This window comes from Myotis yumanensis, unplaced genomic scaffold (genome assembly GCF_028538775.1).
Source record: "Myotis yumanensis isolate MYYU_CA2020_CCGP unplaced genomic scaffold, mMyoYum1.0.hap1 SCAF_11, whole genome shotgun sequence".
In the NCBI taxonomy this organism is placed as follows: domain Eukaryota; kingdom Metazoa; phylum Chordata; class Mammalia; order Chiroptera; family Vespertilionidae; genus Myotis; species Myotis yumanensis.
This window is the reverse complement of record NW_027223762.1, coordinates 12,859,984-12,875,740: the sequence shown is the minus strand read 5'-3', so window position 1 is coordinate 12,875,740 and position 15,757 is coordinate 12,859,984. Positions and strand designations below refer to the sequence as shown.

General features: G+C 37.5%; 1 protein-coding gene and 2 non-coding genes across 3 annotated transcripts in view; all 3 read right to left on the bottom strand.

The window, feature by feature from the left end:
* Positions 1-1,455: 1,455 nt before the first annotated feature.
* The window catches only part of WDR43 (WD repeat domain 43), a 37,473-nt gene continuing 23,171 nt past the window's right edge, over positions 1,456-15,757 (bottom strand). Inside the window, exons 9-18 of the mRNA XM_070428928.1 lie at positions 15,223-15,309; positions 14,212-14,343; positions 11,874-12,002; positions 8,595-8,681; positions 7,976-8,007; positions 6,702-6,765; positions 5,871-5,984; positions 5,052-5,121; positions 3,139-3,185; positions 1,456-3,035 (exon numbers count right to left, since the gene is read on the bottom strand). Of these exons, the coding sequence (XP_070285029.1) occupies positions 2,850-3,035; positions 3,139-3,185; positions 5,052-5,121; positions 5,871-5,984; positions 6,702-6,765; positions 7,976-8,007; positions 8,595-8,681; positions 11,874-12,002; positions 14,212-14,343; positions 15,223-15,309 (948 nt within the window). The 3' untranslated portion in view covers positions 1,456-2,849. The remainder of the gene's footprint in view (positions 3,036-3,138; positions 3,186-5,051; positions 5,122-5,870; positions 5,985-6,701; positions 6,766-7,975; positions 8,008-8,594; positions 8,682-11,873; positions 12,003-14,211; positions 14,344-15,222; positions 15,310-15,757) is intronic.
* On the bottom strand, positions 13,866-13,941 carry LOC139020227 (small nucleolar RNA SNORD53/SNORD92). The gene has a single exon (XR_011473240.1). It is a non-coding gene; the product is annotated as a small nucleolar RNA SNORD53/SNORD92 (small nucleolar RNA).
* LOC139020226 (small nucleolar RNA SNORD53/SNORD92) lies at positions 14,677-14,754 on the bottom strand. Its single transcript, XR_011473239.1, has one exon. It is a non-coding gene; the product is annotated as a small nucleolar RNA SNORD53/SNORD92 (small nucleolar RNA).

Genomic DNA, 15,757 nt, shown 5'->3' with positions numbered 1-15,757 from the left:
TGTGGAAAAGGACTGTTTACCCATAGGCTCTGTTTCAATTTCTTGAAAGTGCCAGAGACCTTAGGGAGTTTCCCTACGAAACTTGGGCCCCATCCTCCCCTCCCAAATTGGAAAAATGTCTAACAATTCATGGTTCTATAAAGAAGCCCTTTTGCCCTGTGCTGCACTTTGGGGTTCAGTGTCCCAGACATTGTCCCATTTGATTCTCCCAGCATCCTTGTGTCAGACAGCATTACCGTTATTCTCCTGTTACGGACCAAAGGAAAAAATAAATCAAGTAGGTGTTTCATTGCCATGCTGCAGTCTAGGCCCAGAATTGGCGCTTCTGGCCTCAAATTTGGTCTCTCTGCAACAGACTGACTATTCATGTTCAACCTTTCACCTCCTGGACCTGATCCTATCACAAAAATCACCACTGAAGAGACTTTGCCAGTTGTACAGCCATGTAAATGTACTTAATGCCACAGAAACGTACACTCGAAAGTGGCTAAAAGGGTACAGTTCATATATAGTTTACCACAATGAAAAAAAGGAGGGGCAGACGTGGCTAGGTTGAGATTAACCAGATTGGCTGAAAACAGCCAGTCTGTTTCACGGATGTAACCATATTGTGGTGGTACCCATGGCCAGGAGCAAGCTGCCCCCTAAATTATTAGAATGGACCCTAACCAGCCGTCCTAAGTGCTGCCGAGGAGACCCACCCACAGTAACTGTCCTGTCAGAGCGATGACAACCAAATACAGTGTGTGACCCTTCATTTGATCACGAATGGTTAATTTTTCAAAATCGAAAGTTAGAAAGAAAAATCAAATCACAAAAGACAACACCACACATAAAACTTTTTTGGCTAGATTAGGAGCAGAAAAACACAATGAAAAATACCCTGTAACAAACATAATTTAACTCTGGATTCATCTAAACCAAAAATAATTAGTGCCCGGGTGGTGTGGCTCAGTGGTTGAGCGTTGACCTATGAATCAGGAGGTTACAGTTCAATTCCCAGTCAGGGCACATGCTCAGGTTGCAGGCTAGATCCCCAGTTGGGGGCATGTTCTCATCATTGATGTTTCTCTCTCTCTTCCTTTCCCTTCCTCTCTCTGAAATCAATTAAAAAAAATAATTAGTAAGCAGTTATTAGATGCCTCTTTAGATAGCCAGGTGCAGGGAAATCTGACTCAGAGCACAAAACAGAAACTATAAAAGCACAGGATCCTGGAAGGTCAGCCAGCAGCGAGCTGTGCCAGGCGACCCAGCTGCGTGGGGCTGCGTCAAGAAGCAATCACTAGATTACAACAGAGTTCCTGGTTCTTTCACTTCATTACAAATGTTATCCAACAAGCATTGAAAGCATTTACCTATTAATGCTAGTGGAGTAAGATTGCTTTTTAAAACTTTTATGCCACAAGGCCAAATGTGTGGCCATTTCTCTGCATATATCACAAGACAATCAATGGATAAAGATGAATATTTATTCACTTTACAAAGAGAATGGTATTAAATTCCCATAAACGGCTCCATTTATAGACAAATATAACTGTACATTATAACAGTAGCTGGCTCAAACTTATTTTCCCAAGATACTTCTCCTGCTCCGGCGCTATTAGTTGAACATAGAAATCTGTCTCACCATGGATGGTTGTTAAAAAGTCCCTCAAAGATAATGGGTCTGTTTTACTTATTCACAGATGGGAAAATTAAACCCATCTCCCCAGCCCATCCTTAAGAGGTGAGCTTCCATCTGCATGTTCCCTAGAGAGCACTAAACAAATACTGGCATGTTTTTAAAAAAATCGCTAATTTGAAAAGGCGTTTGTGGCACACCAAAATACGTATTTATACATACATAAAAAATCTTAAGTCAGATTTATTATTTTAAAGGTAAACAGATACCCTAACACTGCCAAGAGTGGGTAATGAAAAGAAAGAAAAACATTAAATTACTTAATTATAAAAATATTTTCTTTGGAAAAAAACTCCAACAAGGTTATCATCAATATCTAAAACCAAAGAGAAAAAAATAAACAATTCTTTGATCCATTAGTAATTTAAATAAAAATGAAAACCTCTTCAAAAGCAGCTATCACTGAATTTTTTAAAAGTTGCAGGTAATGAGCACTTCTAAATCTATACACTAATGATTCTTTACAGCCAACTTGCAGTCAAGAAAAATCCTTAATATGGCTAACTCTTGAATTTTTTTAATTATCATAATTTTTTGTTTTTAAAAAATATTTCACATGACAGCTTAAAAAATAAGTGGTTGTTTTAGAGAAGCCCTCCAAATATCCAATCTGACACAAATCAGATTACCACAGTTAACAGACAATCTAGGGACATTGGTGATTTCATTTTTTTAATCACATTTTTACTCACTCTGTTATCCTTTCATATTTTATAATTATCAAATTAAAACTCCTTTCCCTCGTGCTGCTTCATATCTCGATTTGGTGAAAGATACCAACCTGAGATAAGAGCTGACTCCTTCACACAAGTCCAGGTCTTGAACCCTATCTGGGAAATGTCTGTATCTTCACTGAAGCCAATTCTTGGTATAACCAAGTCATACTAGGATATTATATTATAAAAATATACCATATATTCGACACTGATGTCAGTACATTGCAGAAAATGTGTCTATTTACTGTGTAAAGTTTATTAACATTTGAATGAAACACTCATATTTACACAGTTAAGTCTTGCTCAGGACTGGGGGCCTGGGAGCCACCATCAGCAACTGGGAAATGTGCAGCGGTCGGTCCTTGGCGTCCTCTCAGCCAGGCTCCCCAGGGAACTCTCAGCACTGGGAAGGTGAGCCAGTCCATACAGCTCCACTGGCTTGTTTTCTGTCTTCATTCCTCTTCACTTTCATTGTCAGGATCTAAGTCAGAATCTCCATTTAATTCTTTTTCACTTGTCACATCTCTGTCCTCACCATTTTCTTCATCTTTTTCTTCCGAATCCTCATCTTCCTCCTCTTCATCAACCTCCTCCTCTTTTTCACTTTCTTTCTCTTCCTCATCTTCATCCCAATTATCCTGGCAAAAAATATTAAGTAAGGAAAGCGCTCATGAAGGCCTTGTTCTTACAGGGTACAAGGTTATAAAAGCAGATTTATGTACCAGCAAACAAATTACTCACATCAGAATCTTTATCTATTTCATCATCAGACTCCTCTTCAGAAGATTCTGTAAGAGGGGAAAAAACGCAGCCTTAATTTTGTGATCAAAGCAGAGGGCAGAGCCCTGAAAACTAAACAGAATCAGTTATCTGAATTTACTTTCAGAAATATTATATTCAACTATGATACATCTAAGTAGTAACATTTAATATTCTCATCTGCATAAAAGCACATTGCACATTATATTATTCCATCAAGATTTCATTGAGCAGGAAGAAGTACCAAAATGCTAACAAAATACCATCTTAAAAAACAAAGCTGAGGATTCGGGGGGGGGAGGGAATGGAGCCTTGACTTGTATGCATGCATAACCAATGGACAAAGACGGGGGGGGGGGGGGGGGGTTGGTGGTGGTGTGAGAGCAGCTGGGTAGAGGTCAAATGGGGGGAAAAGAAAACATGTAATACTTTAAACAATAAAGAATTTTAGTATTTTTAAAAATGGAGCCTTGTATAATACTATGGATGGAAATGTAAACGGGTGCAGCCACTAAGAAAACAGTATGGAGGTTCCTCAAGAAATTAAAACTAGAACTACCATATGATTCACCAATCCCACTTGAGTATATGCTGAAGGGAACAAGAGCTATCTACACCCCATATTCACTGCAGCATTATTGACGACAGCTAATAACTCAAGTGTCCATAACGAGTAAATAAGAAAATATGGCACATATATACAATGGAATACCCATAAAATAAGTTTTTTAAAGAAATCCTGCTATTTGTGACAACATGGATAGGCCTTGAGGGCACTAACCTAAGTGAAATAAGTCAGATAGAACACACTGGTGGTTGCCAGAGGTGAGGGGTGGAGGAAATGAGTGAAGATCAAAAGGTACAAACTTTGAATTATAAGTAAGTCCTGTGTATGTACAGCATGATATGCTTTTATGTCCTTCAATTATGCTTTATAACTTACAAAGGTTTTGCTTCACTTTTAGATGTACTTTTAGGTACTTCATTGCTATGAATGAGATCTTATTTTTCTAATACATTTTCTGACTGGGACATACATTATTGAGACATAATACTACCATATTTCCTTTTTTCTGGCCTTGGTATCCAGTAAACTTGATTATTTACATATCTCATTAGTAATAGTGTCATTACAGATCCTGCTGCATTTTCTATTGGTGAAGGATAAGAACTGCAAAGTTCAACATTCTAGAATTCATTTTTTCAATCCAGTACTAGGCAGGACACGTAGCAGTAAAAGGTACATTAGTATCTTGTTCCTGTCTTTCTGAAAAGCTTCTGAACTTTGATGTAAATTAAGGACATCCCCTTAAATTCCTAGGTTGTTCACTTTAGCAAGTAATGAGACACATTCAATTTAACTGAATTCCTTCTATTAAAATATATAGTGTTCCCTGTTAACCTATTAATATGTTGACTACATTAATAGATTTTTTTTAAAAAAGTATATTTTATTGATTTTTTACAGAGAGGAAGGGAGAGAGACAGAGAGTTAGAAACATCGATGAGAGAGAAACATCGATCAGCTGCCTCATGCACACCCCCTAACTGGGGATGTGCCCACAACCAAGGTACATGCCCTTGACCAGAATCGAACCTGGGACCCTTCAGTCCACAGGCCAACGCTCTATCCACTGAGCCAAACCGGTCAGGGCCATTAATAGATTTCTTGATGCTAAATCGCCTTATAATATTTAAATAAATCCTACTAAGTAATGACTAAATTATTACTTAAGCACTTCCACAGTCAATTTGCTACCTAGGATATTTGAGGATGGTCTAAAATGTTATTTTCTTCACTATCCTTGTCTGATCTTGACTCATAAAGGTAACAGAACTGAGTCAATAACTAAATATTCCAATTGTAGACTCTACCCCATACCCCCAAGCTTTACCTTCTTCATACACCAACTTTGCCTTCTGTTCAGGAGAAGTCATTCCCTTTGTTTTTTCTGAAGCTGTAACCTGAAAGATAATAAAATGCTATTATTAATAAAAGTAGAGTATTTAAGTTTATCTCAAGTAGCACAACAGAACCTTCTCCAACAGTAAACTCACCCTCAATGACCATAATGGATTACCTCAATATGACACAGATAAAATACAGGGCAAAAAAACAAATTCATCAAATGCAATAAGGAAAGAATTACTCTGTAAAAGTTGAAATATCTTTTAAAAAGATGATCAGAATTTATTCCTGTGCCAAAATCTTTTAACTATTTAAATATCCTGTAATTTTTAAAAAATATATTTTTATTGATTTCAGAGAGGAAGGGAGGGGAGAGATGGAAACATCAATGATGAGAATCACTGATCGGATGCCTCCTGCACGCCCACTAATGAAGACTGAGCCCGAAACCCAAGCATGTGCCCCTGACTGGAAGTGAACCTGGGACCTTTCAGTCCGTAAGCCAATGCTCTATCCACTGAGCCAAACTACCTAGGGCTAAATACCCTGTAGTTTTGGTTCAAAGTGCCACAATCATCCTAACTGTTTTAACAACTGAAATGAGAACCTTTCAGTGAAAGTTAAAATAGGCACAATTGAGTTTACTCACTGTAAAATACATAACATTTCCAAGTTCAAGACTGGATCCTGATTTGCCATTTCTGACTGAAATAGGAGTTTTCAATGTTCCAGTAAATGATCCTTATTCTTCCCTCCATTCCCATCACATCCAAAGTTTTAGCACAAAACACTTGAATTTACTCACTTGTGTGATAAGAAGGATAAGCTTTCCATGAAGGTGGGAAAGTTTCTGAAAAGTTTTTACTCTGCTTTCCATTAACTGGTATAGTGTCCCCAGCTGGGGTACCAGGTCAGGCAACTAAAGAAAAAAAAAACAAAAACGGATATTATTATGACATAATATAGATAACAAACATACAAGTCATGCTTAGATGTGCCTGAGTATTTAGCCGGCGCGACATGACCATCTGTTTACATGTCCAGCGGTGTGGCTGCTTACGACCTAGCCTAGCAACATCATCTCACACTGTGACCTATAACGTTTTTTCTGGTGCTGCTGTAAGACATATTGCTCCCTCCCTTCCATGTGCACAGACAACCAAGAGCTGATAACAGCCCCAGCAAAATGCCACATGTTGAATGCTTAATTTATGTCATTTTAATCACAAGCTACCTTTTATACTCCTGGGACAAGGTAGGGCAGACATGTTAGTACATATACAAAACTTTTGAAATCTGCTAAGCTTTTAAGAGGGAAGGGGGAAGATACATACAATGTAAAGATAACTTTGCTGAACAGGTTATGGATATAGAAAAACACCTGAAGGCTAACATGTCAATATATAACTTCCTCCAAGTTCTCTTTAAACGTGTCATTTTTAAATCCAGGGGGAAAAGACCAATTCATAAAAGGCAACAACAGTGCTATTATGGCACTGCACCTGGGGAAAAACAAAAATCTCTTAAAAGCAGCAGCTTATGGCTGAAGATGGAGAGAGAGTGGTTTTGTTAAGCCATCAGTTTATAATCCTTATCAAAGTCAAACTATTCAGCAACTGTAGCTGAAAAGACTTACTGTGGATAGGTATGATGCATGGACTGTTAACACACATTTTAGCCACTGAACCATTAAAACAGCACTGAAAAAAAGGGAAAGAATCCAAGTAAATTAATTTGAAATTAAACACAAATGAGTAATAAAATTAGAAAAACTCATGCAAAGTGAAGATCTACAAACTATGCTCTGAGAAAATAACTATATGAATAAACCAGTGAAAAAATAACTATATGAATAAACCTCTGAGAATTTAACAGTCCTTACAATCTTTCACTGAGTATTTCAGATCTGTGTAATATATTAATCTCTTGTGAGTGAGGACGAAGTAAGATGGACTGAAACACAGGACAAAATTCCCTTCCTCTAAAATATTTTAAGAATAAAACTCAAGCATTTATTTCATAATTAACTGCTATCAGGGCACATAACCTGAGCTGAACTGACTTTGTATTTTATGTTCATAATATTTGAGCCCATCATCTACTCATCATCAGGTACAATTAGCAAAAGATTCCCACACCAACATTAAAAACAAAATACAGACCAAAAATGTGTAAGTCGGGCCTAATTAATAAATTCTTTAGCAATAACTTAGATAAGAAAAACTGCATATTGTAGACAGTGATAATACTATGGTAAAGCTTAGGATCTCTGAAATATCAACTTCCTGTTTAAATATTTAACCATCAAATTAATAACAAAAAGACCCAGAAATTTAGTCTGTTATAACATACTAGAGGCCCAGTGCATGAATTCGTGCACAGGTGGGGTCTGGCTGGCCCTGTCCCAATCAGGGCAGATCGGGGCCGGGCCTGTCAGGGAGGAGGAGACAGCGGATCGGGGCTCAATCACAGCCGGGCCAGCTGGGGGTAGGGGCCACAAGTGATTGGCCAGCGGGCCTCATCCCCAATTGGTGTGTGTGTGTGGGGTCAATCAGGGGCAGGGCCAGCCTGGGTTAGGCTTAGGGCAGGGCCAGCAGGGGGAAGCTTGGGAGGTTTGCCAGACAGCCCCACCCCCGATCGGCTGGTTCACTGGCCCCAGTGAGCTTCATAGCGACCAGCCATTCCACTCCACTCGCTGGCTTTTTATATATATAGATTGCCTTATCTTAGCAGCTACCAGAGATTAAGTTTTACAAATGGCAACTTTACACCAAATCATTAAATAAGATTAATTCATTAAATGACCTAATAATAAAATTTAAAAATCTACACAGGCGTTTTCTAAAAGAAATAAAAACGATATAAAATATTTATAAAAACAAAGCAATTTAAATCACTTAAACATCTTACCTATTAGGATGTCCTTGCAATCTCTTTGTAAGCTGAGGGGGAGAAAAACAGTATAAGCAACAGCGCTTCAGAGACAGCCAATCTCCATCAATTCCCATGATACACACATCCACAAAAACAAATGAACATAATGATCATGTTAGGAAATCATTACTGCTAAGTATCCTAATTCCTAAACATTTAACCAATGTAACAGAATCTGAAAATATGCTCCCACAATAAGAATAATGACCTGATAAAAATCTAGGCTAACATTTATATGCATGAATGTCCAGAACAGGCAAATCTGTAGAGATAGAAAATAGGTTGGAGGCTGCCAGAAATGGGATGAGGATGGGAGTGACCAATGGGTACAGGATTTCTTTTTGGTGTGGTAACTGTACAACCTGTGAATACAATAAAAACACTGAACTATATATTTTCAAAGGGTGAAGTTTATGGGATATAAATTATATTTCAATAAAAAATACAGGCAAAATCATTAGGCAAATATTGTTTGAATAGATCTATTGTTTCATCCACTGTGAATGCTCTGCTTGCTTACAAACTGCAAATACTGGAATTTAGTCTTAAACTCCTAGCATTAGAACCTTAAAATGAACAGAGTACTCAACGTTACCTCTTGCAACAATGGAATAACAGCATGCAGGGGCATCCTTAACACAGTCCTCTTTATTAGGTTTAAATTCCTAGTTTGAAGTACTTTCTGTGACAAAAGAAAAGATATATAAGCATACTCAGAAGCTTAGAACACTGCAGAAAAAAAAACTGTCAGTAAAATAATTTTTAAAATCAAGCAATAAACTACTAACTGAATTTTAGCAAATAAAGGTTGGAAGTACTGAATGAAGAATATTATATCTTATGGCTATCAGAAAAGCCGTCTTCAGTTATGGGACATTTACTTCAATAAACAGATTTCTTCTTGTTCTGCCCGTGTGGCTCAGTGGTTGGTCCTTAAATTATGACCAGGAGGTCAAGGTTTGATTCCCAGTTGGGGTACAGGCCCAGGTTGTAAGCTCAATTCCCAGGCATGCAGAAGGCAGCCAATCAAAGATTCCCTCTCATCACTGATGTTTCTTTCATTCTCTCTCTCTCTCTCTCTCTCTCTCTCTCTCTCTCTCTCCCCCACCCTTTCCCCTCCTTTCTGAAATCAATAAAAATGTATTTTTAAAAAACCTTCAAAAATAAGCTATCCCAAATAAAGCAAAATTATTAAATGGATACAGAAGTTAGTATTCATTTCTGCAGATAATATGTATATAAAGGACAACCCTAAAAACCATAGCCACAAATGGTTAAGATAATTTTGATAATTTGTTTCTTCTTTTACAATCTTACTACAATATACCTGATGCACAATAAACAGTGTGCACTTAAAGTGTACTATTTGATCACTTTGATATAAACATTTACATATGAAACAAACTCTAAGGTAAACATTCTTTTACCCTCAAGTCTCCTTGGGCCCCTTTATATTCTATCCCTCCTTGCACCTGCACTCTATATATTGGTAGGTACTTTCTAGAATTATTATATAAATGAAATCATACAATAATATGTACCTTTACTTCTTGGTCTGGGTTCTTACTATCAGTCTAAATTTGAGATTCACCCATGTTGATGTATCAATAACATTTTTCTTATATTGCTAAATAAGGAATTTGTTTATCCATTCATATGTTGAGGAACATTGGGGTTCTTTCCATTTTTTTTACTATTACAAATAAAGTTGCTATGACCGTTCACATACAAGTCTTTGTATGAAGATAGTTTTTTTATTCTCTTGATAAATACCTAGAATGGCTGGGTCGTATGATAGATGTATCCTTAACTTTTAAGAAACTGCCAAACTGTTTTTATTTGTACCATATTACATTTCCACCAGCAAGATGCAAGTTCCAGTTGCTCCACATCCACACAGGATGGCATAGTCTGTCTTTTAAATTTTAATCAATGTACTGGTTAGATAGTGTTATCTCACTATGATTTTAATTTGTACTTGTGATGGTTAATGATGCCTAAGAGCTTTACATGCACTAATTAGCCTTATGAATTCTTTTGTGAAGTATCACACCGTTACCAATTTTTTTTTTTTTTATTTCAAGAGAGGAAGGGAGAGAGAGAGATAGAAACATCAATGATGAGAGAGAATCATTGATCGGCTGCCTCCTGCACATGCCCACAACCCAGGCATGTGCCCTCGGCCGGAATCGAACCTGGGACCCTTCAGTCCGCAGGCCAACACTCTATCCACTGAGCCAAACCAGCTAGGGCACCAATTATTTTTTATTTAAGTCTCACGAAGTTAAGAGTTCTTTATATATTCTGGATATAAATTCTCAAATATGAGTTGCATTTTTCCCCAGCCTGTGGCTTGCCTTTTCATTCTCTTAACTGTCATTTCATGAGCAAGTATTTAATTTTCATGAGGTCCAAATGACCAAATTTCTTTAGCATTTCATGATTTTTTATAATGCATTTAACTAGCCTTTCTCCACTCAAATTTGCATAGACTTTTTTCTGTTTTCCTCTAGAAGTTTTGTAGGTTTTGGTTTTACATTTATGCCAATGATCTATTTTTTGATGACTTTTGTGTAAGGTGTGAGGTAAAAGCCAAGATGCTTTTTGTTCCATGTGGATATTCAGCTTGTTCAGCACTAGTTTCAAAGACTTACTCTCTCCACTGACTCAACTTAGGTACCTTTGCTGAAAACCAGTTGTGCATGCCATCCAAACTATAATCTACCTTCCAAAATATATATACACCCAAACTATTTTAAAAGTCATTTTAACTTTTTAGACATGCTGATTTCCCCTCTCATTTTGCAAAATCACCTTAGACATAAACATAAGATATTCCATTTAAATAACAATATAAATCAAAACCCAGCCGGTGTGGCTCAGTGCTTGAGCATAGACCCATGAACCAAGAGGTCAGTTTGATTCCTAGTCAGGGCACATGCCCAGGTTTCCGGGCTCGATCCCCACTCGGGGGTCTGCAGGAGGCAGCCAATTGATGATTCTCTCTCATTATTGATGTTTCTATCTCTCTCTCCCTTTCTGTCTCTGAAATTAATAAAAATATATTTTAAAAACACATACAAATACAAACTTCATAAGTTACATATTAAAGTCACAACTATACTACGTGGCAACTATATACAACTATATCACTAAGTCACCAAAAATATATGAATTCAGCAAATATAAATTGCTTTAAGCTAATCAAGCAGTGCTTAAATCCAATTTTTTACACTTAAATTTCCTCTACAGACCAGTATCAAATTCTGGAATTTAAAAATACCTAAATAAGTAACTTCATACAAGCAGTCACCAACTTACAAACACAGAAATCATAAATGCCTCCCTTTACACGAAGTTTTTAGTACTTTTTACCTCTAAATACTTCATAACATAACCCCCAACCCTCCTGAATTTTTCCCCAAACCTCCTACCCATTGCCAAGGTTCCACCTCACTGCCCCCTCTCACGGCCAGGGGGAAATAAGTTTCTGGAATCCAGAGTAAAAACTCAGGAACGCATTTTCCTACAGAAAAAAATATAAATTGTGATCTAGAATGCTGAGTATTGTAATTCGGGTATACTATGTCTACAAAGGCTTTTGTGAACTAAAGCCTAAGATCCTAATAACAATTCTGAACAATATTTCTATGAGAAAATGCATTCCAGGTTCAAAATAACTTAATACAATCCCTTTGTAGGTTAGTGACTGTCTGTATAATGCCACCAAATTATATATATTTGATTAAACTCACAAAATGTTCAATTTAAAATGGCTATATAACATGACTATTCACTCTGTGAATGTGTATGTCAATCATTTCTAAGAAAAATTATTCATCTTAATTCAATTAAAAACTGCTATAATACTTACATTTAGCATTTCAAAATCATTACTTTCTAAACCCTGTGCCAGAAGAACTGGAAAACTGTTTGTCTGTAGGTCCTCCTTTTCTTTTTTTGATTCTATATTCAGTGCTCCCAGGCGTTCTTCAATGCTAACCTACAGAGGAGAGATGACCCGTTAATGATAAACCAGATAAGGCATAAAGTAGTTTGGTCAAATTACTTTTGCTTATATTTGAGGAGACAAAAGACACTGATTCACACTTCAACCCTGAAAAACACAAACCTGCTCTTTCTCATTCCAATAGAACCTCATAAAGCTAATGTTGGAGACAAGTGTAGTATCTAGAATTCAAGTTCCCAGGGTCTAGTGAAAATATAACTGCCCAAGAAGTAATGATTCAAATATCTTATATAATAAAAGCCTAATATGCAAATCAACTGAATGGCAGAATGACCAGTCGCTATGACACGCACTGGAGGGCGGGGGGAGGGGGGGGGAGTGTCAGGCGCTCAGCACAGGAGCTGCCCCCTGGTTGTCAGTGCGTTCCCACAGGGGGAGCGCTGCTCAGCCAGAAGCTGGGCTCAGGGCTGGCGAGCACAGCAGCGACAGGAGCCTCTCCTGCCTCCACAGCAGCGCTACGGAGCAGCGAGCAAGTGGGCAGTAAAGAGAGAGGGGTCCTGGATATCCCCCAAGGGCTCCCAGACGCAAGAGGGATATCCCACGTGGGGTCCCGGACTACAAGAGGGTGCAGGCCGGGCTGTGGGACACCCCCAACACCACCACCACCACCAGTGCATGAATTTCCTGCACCAGGCCTCTAGTGTAATTGATAAAAAATCCTTCTATATATGAAGACTCAAAAAAGACAAGGATCTAGCATCTGATTACTAAAACCCAAGAAAAGACATATTTTCATAGAAGGTTCCCCTTCCATAACTGTTCTTTGCCATCAACCTGAGGTCTGCAAAAGGAAAAAAATACTATTAAAAGAGCATAGAGACTTGTTTCCAAAACAATTTTTAAATTTTTCCTATTTTCCTCTTTATCGGTCAGTTCCAGGTGTTAATTTATCTATATGTGTATATATAAAAGCCTGAGTGATCAAAAGACAGAACAACCGGTAGACTGGTCGCTATGATGCGCACTGACCACCAGAGGACAGACACTCAACGCACAGGACTGGGCTCCCTCCTGTCTGGATCAGGCCTGCGGGGATCAGGCTCCCTCCTGTCTGGATCAGGCTTGCAGGGATTTGGCCTGTGGGGATTGGGCTTCCCTCCTGTCTGAATAGGGCTATGGGGATCAGGCCGAAACCGACAGTCCGACATCCCCTGAGGGGGTCCTGGATTGCGAGGAAGCGCAGGCCAGGATGAGGGACCCCACCAGTGCACGAATCTAGTTTTCTATAAGATGCAATACTACAACCAAGTTCCCCTGATAAATATCTAAAATTTAAGTGTAAATAAGCATGATGAAATCTGCTATACAAAAACTTACTTGCATAGAACTGATCCCTTATAAAACCAAGTCTGACTACATAAAAATATAATGTTCTGTGACTACCAAAGCAAAAAGAGATGCTTTGGTAAAGTCTCCAGTTTGGGATATTTTAACTTATGAAAAACATTGAAAAGGCAGGAGGAAATGAAAGGGTTAGATCTAAGCCAAGCTCAAAAAAGTTGGCACATTATTTATAAATATACATTTAATGTTACTGAGAAACAGTTTTTATGAACAGCAATGTTATCCCCAAACCCCCACTCAAAAAACTAAGACATTTAAAATCAGGTAAAGAAACATTAACAATCTTTCTCTAATTAATGGTAACAATTAAAATGCTTGATTACTTAGACAACAGTCACACATGACTAGAAGATGAAAAGAGGATCCTACATATGTAAGTACAGCAACCACAGGAGGGTTTGAAGAGCTGAGAAAAAATAAAATTTATAAGCACTTTAAGAAGCTGTAATAACTATCATTTTTAAAGACCAACTAGCACTAAACCAGCCAGGCATGCTCAGACAGCCAAGAGAAGAGGCATCACTGGAACTCAGCAACATGCGAAACCCAATGAAAATCATCACAGCAAGTCCTGGCTTAATCTATCAATTATGTTATCCAGCTAACCTAACAAATGGCCAAAACAGCACTCTCTTTAGTTAACAGAAGTGCTGTCTCCCTCATTATTAACAGTTGCTTTGTAAATAAACCACCTGTTAACTCTGTGTAGGTCTTACAAAAGTCACCATCTGGAATTTCAGAATCTACACAGCTGGAGATAGGAGAGTGTTAACAGCCGCAATCTAAAAGTAAGTTTCTAAAGTTTCAAACTCAAAAATGGTAAAAGTGATTATATTACCTCCTTTTCCCCTAATTTCCTCTTGTTCTCTACTTCCTCAGTTTGTGGAGGAGCGGGCTTGATGGCTGCATGATGACCAGGTAACCCGGGCACTAGCACTTTTGCTTCAGAATTCATCACTGGTGTTCTCACCTGTTAACCAGGAATAGCAGGGGTATGGATTATGCCTGGGTCCTTGCTGTATTTACCCCAATGAGAAAACAAACAGCTTTTAAAGATTTTTCTACTGGAAAACTTATTGACTAACTTAACATAGCTATTAAAGATAAAGTTTGAATGAATGTTGGCAAATAAGTATTTAAATTATAATTTGAAGCCATAATTTTAAAACATTCAAAACTACATAAGATTAAAAGACAGGAAAAACAAAATCTACAGATTACACAAGGACACACTGACTTAAGAATGTTAAAGAGTAAAGCTGTACATCTTACGACCACCGCCAGTAATTGATCTTTGCCAGAAATGCTCAGACAGCCAAGAGAAAGGTGTCATCTCTGAAATTCAGCCAGAAGCGAAACCATATGGATGTCATCATAGCATGTCTTGGCTTTCCGTTTCTCATTAAACTGGCCAAACAATACCTACATGTAGATGCCACATTATATTCAAAATAAAGCATCATAATGATGCTCTCATTCATTCATGGTTTTAGGTCTTATTCCACCCTGAAATATAACATTCCTCTCAACAAAGTTATGCTCCCTTAAGTATTGGGTTTAAAAAAATAACTTATTGGTAATTTGATTTTGATATTTATTCAATGATCATGTATGGGGGCAAAGAGCTAAATGCAAGGTCTTCAACTTCTAGTCATCTATTTACAAGAGCACAGAAATGAAGTTTTTATAATCTTGTTATCTAAAACCTAATCCCACAAAATTTATAAAATATATAAAACCTAATCCCATATAAATTATAAAGAGGATATTAAAGAATCCAAACATAGTATTACATAATTCAATTCACCCAAATCTTTTTTTCTCAACTTCTAGTATGTAAAGCGCTCACCTTTGTTATAGCTGTTTCTACTTTTGGAGCCCAGCAGTTTGAAATATCTCTTACTAAACACATATGAGGTTCTTTGGAATTTAAAGCCTGTAAATATAATTTGAAGGAAGGGGAGAGTGTGTCAAACAAAGTAATTGGGAATAATAAAAACAAATGTCTACTTGCACATTTTCATGAAAATACAGAAAAGTATGAAAGGCTTCCACACTAAACTGTGAGTAACTCAGACTGATCACCATCAAGTTAATAGCACTGAGGAAAACGGGTAACTGAAGATAGGAGGCATTATGTTTACTTTTTTCAGTTAGGAACTGCTTCAACTTTTCACACATATAATTTTAAAAGATCAACAGAAATTTTACATGACAGATTTTTAAAAAAACATAAGTTCATCACCCTTATAAATAACTAATCTGTGTTAAGAACGATCCTACCCCAGATTTCCTGTTGGCCTTTCCATAAGTGAGGCAAAGACAGCACTGCTGATTAACAAAGTGCTCTGAGGTACGGTATTAAACAGGGGAAGTCAAATGCA